This window comes from Rhagoletis pomonella, unplaced genomic scaffold (genome assembly GCF_013731165.1).
Source record: "Rhagoletis pomonella isolate Grant_MI unplaced genomic scaffold, Rhpom_1.0 Rhpom_scaffold_00004, whole genome shotgun sequence".
In the NCBI taxonomy this organism is placed as follows: domain Eukaryota; kingdom Metazoa; phylum Arthropoda; class Insecta; order Diptera; family Tephritidae; genus Rhagoletis; species Rhagoletis pomonella.
Genome location: NW_023458558.1, coordinates 23,573,660 through 23,580,924, shown reverse-complemented (window position 1 = coordinate 23,580,924; position 7,265 = coordinate 23,573,660). Strand labels below are relative to the sequence as shown.

General features: G+C 35.1%; 3 protein-coding genes across 4 annotated transcripts in view; 2 read left to right on the top strand and 1 right to left on the bottom strand.

Annotated features, from left to right (window-relative positions):
* LOC118737262 (mycosubtilin synthase subunit C) overlaps positions 1 to 7,265 on the top strand; it is a 196,019-nt gene that overhangs the window by 29,230 nt on the left and 159,524 nt on the right. The window lies entirely within an intron of this gene.
* The window catches only part of LOC118738153 (neuromedin-U receptor 1-like), a 57,084-nt gene that overhangs the window by 28,815 nt on the left and 21,004 nt on the right, over positions 1 to 7,265 (bottom strand). The gene's annotated exons all lie outside the window — the stretch shown is intronic.
* Positions 1 to 7,265, top strand: part of LOC118737263 (growth hormone secretagogue receptor type 1-like) — a 12,981-nt gene that overhangs the window by 755 nt on the left and 4,961 nt on the right. Inside the window, exons 1-3 of one of the 2 annotated variants that reach the window (XM_036467665.1) lie at positions 4,548 to 5,579; positions 5,732 to 5,894; positions 6,003 to 6,183. The exons of the other annotated variant lie outside the window; for it this stretch is intronic. Coding sequence (XP_036323558.1) covers positions 5,529 to 5,579; positions 5,732 to 5,894; positions 6,003 to 6,183 — 395 coding nt within the window. The 5' untranslated portion in view covers positions 4,548 to 5,528. Of the gene's footprint in view, positions 1 to 4,547; positions 5,580 to 5,731; positions 5,895 to 6,002; positions 6,184 to 7,265 lie in introns of those variants that run through there. 2 annotated transcript variants of the gene reach the window in all.

Here is a 7,265-nt window from a genome sequence, read left to right as displayed (position 1 = left end):
AACTTTGTTTCTCTTCAGGAGACTGCCAGTAGTAATACTCAATTATTTATTTAATCATATTTTCATAGTAACTATATTTTATAGGCCTGACAAAAAACCCCAGAAAAAGCAATGGGGGACCAAAAAATATCTTTACTATTAAAAAATGGTTAAATAAACAATTAAGTACTATTATTGGAAGTCTCTTGATGAGAATCAGAGTTTTCAGATCGATCGAAAAATATTGATTTTCAAGAATTCTAAACCATTTCAACGAAAAGTTTTTTTTTCCCCAAATAAAAAACATGGAAAACTCTGAGCGCTTTGAGCGACCTCTAAATATTTTTTAATTTCAAAATAAAAAATAGGGGTAAATTTTTTCGATATAGAACAATTTACTTTTTTTTTGACCACCCTAGTGTACGTACATACATATGTATCTATGTTAGTAGGTATTTCTAGCAATTGCAATGTTAATTTTATTATAGGGTGTCGGCAATAAATTCAATCCAATCTTTACTGCTGTCACTATCGCAACATAAAATCTTTTCCTAAAAAAATCGTCGATGCTCTTCTTTGAGTGTCTCACAGAAGCCGATGCTATTTATGTCTATGGGCTAAGTGTTTGTCGTATCAAAGTATTTAAGCTAAGAGCAAATAATTTTGTTTACATATACGCACACTTACTTCATGTATATATGTATGTATGTAGATACTTTATAGCTTGGTTAGTGTACATGTATTACAAGAAGACACATTTCGCATCCTTAAATAAGGGCTTTAATTTCGTATGTCAGTATTAGATTGGCTTAGTTTCGTCGAAAATAAAATAAAATATTTCGTATGTTTTTATTTGAGGCCACATAACAATTTATTAATTCGTTTTGTATTGCAAATGGTATTTTTTAAATGAGTATCGAAAAAGATTATTTTCATATCATTACCTTACCTGCTTTTTACAAAGTTCGGAAGAATATTCACTAAAAGCCTAATCGAATTTAAAAACCAATACTACACCTATAAATGAGTTTCACTGTTTATTAAAACCCAGGATATTTAAGAAATTCTCAAATGAACAACTCTAGTTTTTTTTTTTAAGTTTTGTGGCTACTCTGTAAAGACATACAAATTTTAAATAGGGCCTTTCTTCATTAAAGTATCGATATTTACCCACTTTTATTAATTTGAAGAAAATTTTGTCGAAAACTCAAGAAAAACACACAAGAAATTATTTACGTGGAGTTATTGAAACTAATTTTTCGACCTTTAATAAAGCGGAAAAGAAAAAACCTTTATTTGGGAATTTTTAAAAATAAAATATATTGTCATTTTTTATTACTCGTTCTTATTCAATTTATTTTCATTAGTTTGCAGTCGCTCGCACCCTAATATAGACGTTGCTAATACAAATATACTGCATTCAATACACTTCACAGCTGCGTTCACTGCTTTGTTTATTATAACTCTGGTGCCAATTAATGATTGTGGGCCAGGATAAACTATCCAAAAATCTGGATAATTGGTATATAACTCATGGGACAAAGAATGTGAAATAATAGTGATTAAGCTTTGATAGACGCAAACACTTGCTACACATCAACATTACACACATACGAATAAATTTTACGTCCATGCATTAAAGGGCGATTGAGATTGAGAAGTGAGATTGCCACTTTAACTTTCAGATTGTTTAGTTAAACTGCGGAGAAAATTAAAGCAAAAAATTTGAAATATTTAAGTAACTGAAGATGTTAAAACTTTGAGTTAGTTTCGCAATGAACACACTGCGAGTTCTTTAATATCCTGATAGACAGACGCAGACTAAAAAGTCCAGAGTACAAATTTTAAAATGCATCAACGATTTTAGTCGCTGGTGAACTTTGGCCAAAACATAACGATAGACTTTAATGCAATGCTTTCTTTTGTTTATTTTTCTTTCGTATCGATTTAGTTGGCACTCTAATGATTTTATGAAAGTTTTCCTACTGAAAATTTTTTGTAAATCGTAACGTATAAGTGTTGCCATTTTTTACTTTTTCACCGATTAACCACGATTTTCAGTGTTTTCTTTATGGAGCTAATACAAATGGAAAATTACCTTAGCAATAGTCAACTGAAATCCATTCTAATTTACATTGAATGCGCTTTATTATAAAGAATGCCACAAAGAAAAATGATAATTTCTTAAAAAAGATTCTCAGAAATTAAAAATAGAAACTTCATTTTCAGTAGATATTTTTTTAAATCTGGTCAGAATTTCAAACTTTTGCATATAATTATTTAAAAAAAATAAAAATTTAAGTGCGCTAAAAGTCACAGCACTTTATACTGCTACTGGCTCACCTAATGGAAGTTTGGTTGTTTAATGTCCTTACTAGATATACTCTTGTGGTCAGATGGGTCATGTGACATTTTGACCAGTGTTAGCTATTTTTCATTTGTTTACTTAATGTTTAACACTTTTCAAACTTTGTGCAAAAATTATAAAAATGCAAAAAATTTTACCAATTACACCCAAAAATGTAAAACTTTTTATTCAGAAAAATTTTAGGTACGCAGTTTTATAACCCATTGTGCTGTGCATTTTCTTCCAAATAAAAAATTAACTGTCGAGCATACTTTAATGGATGAAAATGCCCAACACCATCTGCTTAAAGAATAATTAAAAATCAACGCTAACTACTAACTTTCGTAAAAATGTCGAGCTTTTTAATTCGATTTCCTAGAAATGCAGATTCGCAGCCCATTGAATTCTACAGAACAAGGTAAACGTCTCAAATGCCTAAAAATTACCCTTGACACACAGTTTGATTTTATATGGAAGAAAGCCGTAACATCTTCGGCAAAAAAAAATTCTACAAAAACTACGGTTTATTTTTTATCCATTTGAAATTTGTACTTTATTCTACTAGAATTAAATGGGCCGCAAACTGCATACTCAGAATCTTTCTAGAAAATCTAATTAAAAAAGCTCGAAATTTTTACGAAAGTTTGTTGATTTTTTTAAATATTGAACAAAGTTTGAAAGTTAGATTTAATGATATGTTTAAACTTAATTATTCATATATTTTGCAAGTATGCGAATATGTTAGTTATTTTTTAACTCTTGTATTAAAATTAGTGAAATTATTTATGTACGATTCTAAAAATGTAATAAAATCCAAAAGTTATGTACCAGTGTACCAAACTAGAAAAAGCTTTCCAAAAATGGTACAAATGGCAACCGTGCAGGTGATTAGTGTTAACCAGAGATGTTGGAAACGGCCCTTAGTGTGCTAAACGACCTTTCCATTGCGCAAGGTATACACGACAGAGCTAAGTCGGAAGAAAGTTCGCTGTCAAAATTAAAGCACACTACAGTATATGAGATTGCATCCAACAAAGGCGACGACGAAGTTCGCCAGACAAAATTCGGTAAAAATACATTTATTTTTAATTTTGCCACTGTCGCCGGTCACAAAATCAGCTATCAGTTAGAAAATACTTTTGCTTCTTCACTTTTACATGAGGGAAATTTGGGGTTCGTGTTTTGTTTTGTATTTGTATATGTTTTATTTTTCTTTCATCTTATGGGAATCTCGTTCCGGCTCTTCTTTTCTGAGCGAATTGTACGGCGAATATCACCCGCTATGGCTTCGTCCGTCGAAATTCGCTCTGCAAGTTGGTATACCACGGCGAATTTAAACAAGGTGGTGTTGTTAGATCAGCTGATTTCTTCGCCTAATCTGTATTTTGTTTTTGCTTTTACTGATTTGACAGTGGCCGCTTTGGTGTCGTGGTTAGCTACCACTCCGCAAGGCCTGAGTTCAAACCCGGTTCAAACCGGCATCAAAAAAAAAGTTTTTTTTATTCTAATAGCAGTCGCCCCTTGGCACGCAATGACAAACCTCTAAGTGAAGTGACTGAAGAGCAATGAAGTAAACCTGAAGTAAGCTGTGGCTCGAGCCAATGCTCCCCACTTCCCCTAGATAGCGACGCCCATGTTCTGGCCACTGGCCTGGGTTGAACATTGACCCGTATTATTTTAACTCCAACAGCTTTTCTTTGCTATTTCTTAACAAGATTATGATGCTCTATTAATTTTTTAGCCTTTTATTTACAACCCATATTCCTGAGCTCGAAATTTCTTAGAAATTAAATACGTAATAAGTATTGCAAGAATTTTAAAGACCATAAATTTCGCATTTTCTTTTCAGCTACTTCATCGAAAGAGGCTATTAAGTACTTCAATATAACTGAATGCGCAAGGTTAAATTTTTTGGGGTTGTAGCCCCGTAACTAACTAAGTATTACATAACAACGAACTTAATTTGCTCACTGCCGAGGCAAGCATATGCGCAAACCTAATCAGATTAGCTGCTCATCCAACCAATGTCGCCATTCCTGTCTCACAGTTAATTCGTCGAATATTCAAACAATAATTTCCATCGGAATAGTTGAACAGCATTCGGACAAACAGCGGGTGATTTCAAGAAAAAAAACTCGTATTTTAACCCACACACATAGACGAATGCTTCCGGCCATAAGTTGTAATGCATTAGACGCACTTTGTGTGGTAATGTTGCGTGGTATTTAATTACCAAGGCGCCCTTGTAGCAACAGCAGCAGCAGCAGCAGCAGCAGCACGAACAGCCACATCAGCTGCAACGGCAGCAGCAACGAGGTTACAACGCAACGCCACACGGACAGACGCAGCACAGGACAGCACCAGCAACGTTTGCGCAAAATCAACGAAACAGGCAGTGGAAGCACCGAACGCAGCTGTGGCACCAAACAAACGAAGACCGATATTTGACTACAAAATAACAACAACGTCTGCTGAGGTTGAGCCAAATCAAGAGTGTCGTAAAGTAGTGGTGGCGGTGGAAGTAGCATCTGCAGCAGCTGCAAAACAACACACAAATACGACAGCAGCATCAACAGCAACAACGAGCCATTACGTCAATCCGATCAATTTACATGGTATTCGAAAGTACCACCAAAGTAGAGTGCACAAAAATCAATCCCAACGCAATAATCGTGAAACTTTACATCTTACCCCTACACTAGTCGCTGTGCTGTCGCTGCTTCTGTGCCGGTGTGTGTCAGACGTGGCAGGAGCTTCGCCTGTGGCTTCAACTGCAAGTGATAATGACGTGCATGGCGATAACGCTAGTGTCGATATCAATAACGCGTTAGCTTTGCCAAGTGTTGCTGCGAACCTCAGCAGGAACCCCTGCGCTCTAAATGTACAACGAAACCATGACTGCCACTCAACGCTTCCCCATGGCGATGACTACGATATCAATGGGAACGTTTACAATGTACAACAATCCATTACCAAAACTACAGTTTCACTTCAATTCATACAACCCGCAAAAGAAGTATTCGACACCGCAACTACCATCAAATCTATCGCCCCGGCCAGCGAAGCCGCCGCCACCACCGTGGAGAGTGCCACCGTCGGTTCGCTACTCATCATCACTGCCACCAGTTCCACTGGCAATGTGTCGGCTGTGCCCGACACTGATGAACTGCCACAAATTCCTGCATACATACGCACCACAGCGATGTGCTTTTGCATAGCAATCATGACGCTCGGTGTTATTGGCAACATTATGGTAAGTAAATACTCTGTGTGTTTGGCTTTGTGTGTGTTGGTTGTACGTTGCGTATGAGTAATCAACTGTGGAATTTCGTTATTAAGCTAGTTTCACTTTTCTTTTCGATTTACATACATACATACATACATACATGCATACTTCATATGTAGGTGCCAATTGTTATAGTGAAAACCAAAGATATGCGCAACTCCACCAACATATTTCTCACCAATCTCAGCATCGCCGATCTGCTAGTGCTGCTTGTTTGTACGCCAACTGTTTTGGTCGAAGTGAACACGCGACCCGAGACCTGGGTGCTGGGCCATGCCATGTGTACGTACGAGTTTCATTACAACAGTTTCATTAAATTAAATGCATATTTAACCACAGTGTAATGTAATTCTTGTTTCTTTTAATTTCCTCCCTCTTTTTCTTTCTCAGGCAAAGCAGTGCCATTTGTTGAGCTAACAGTCGCGCATGCTAGTGTTCTGACGATTTTGGCCATCTCTTTTGAACGCTATTATGCTATCTGTGAACCACTGAAAGCCGGCTATGTTTGTACAAAAGCTCGCGCCATCCTTATTTGCATACTGGCCTGGTGTATTGCTGCAGGCTTTACAAGGTATGTAAGTGTTTTGGGATGTGAGTAGGTATAATGTACATATGTATGTATATGTCAACACCTTCCCGCAATTGTTGGATGATCAGTTAAATTCAATTACGGAAACACCAGCATTGACGTAAATACATTTGAATTAATGGTACTATTATCAAAATTTTTGTAAAATCTAATTTTTTCATAAAATTTTAAATTTGTTTACTTTTAACAAAAAACCGAAATTTTACAAATCATATTCAACATTAAAGCAAATTCTTGTGCATTTTTTATAGACACCTCACTTAGTATGTATTTTTGAGTAGAAAGTAAAAAAATGAACGCAAAAAAATAGAATTAATATTTTGCTGATATTTCTTGAGCAGTCATTTTTACACTTTGTTATTGAAGCATTCAAAAATATTCCGAATTATACTCGTATTAATCCAAAACATCCTGAAAAAATCCGAAAAGTCTCGAAAGGTACCGGAAAAGTTTTGAAGACTACGGAAAATTCACAAATAAAAAGGTCACTAGAAATCTCTTAAAGTCATGTCGAAAAGTCTGAAATTCTAAAATCCCAAAATTACCGGGATCGCCGAAAATTTGCAAAAAAAAGGATATCTGAATAGACTTAAAAAAAATTCGGGAAACTCACAAAAAAATTTCGAAACATCCAAAAAAAAAATTCCGAAAAACTTCGAAAGTAATAGATTAAATTACCAAACGATCACAATAAAATCTGATCAAGTCCCGAAAACAATACTGAAAAGTTCTGAAGTAACGAAAATAATCTTGAAAAAACTCCGAAACGACCAACTTCCTAAAAAGGCTTGAAAAACTTTAAAATTGTTCAGAAAATTTTCAGAAGAATACTGAAAACGCCCGCAAAGAATCGAGAAAATCCTGGAAGAACTTTAAAAAACATTGAAATCCGAAAAAAAAATTAGAAATTTTCCAAAAATTCCGAAACAAATCCAAAACCTCTAAATTCCAATAAATTTCGACAAATTTTAAAGAACTCCGAAACTGTTCTGAGTAAATATCGATGGATAACAAAAATCCCCGCTAAGATGAAAAACAATTTTGAAAAGTCCTTAAAAGACCTC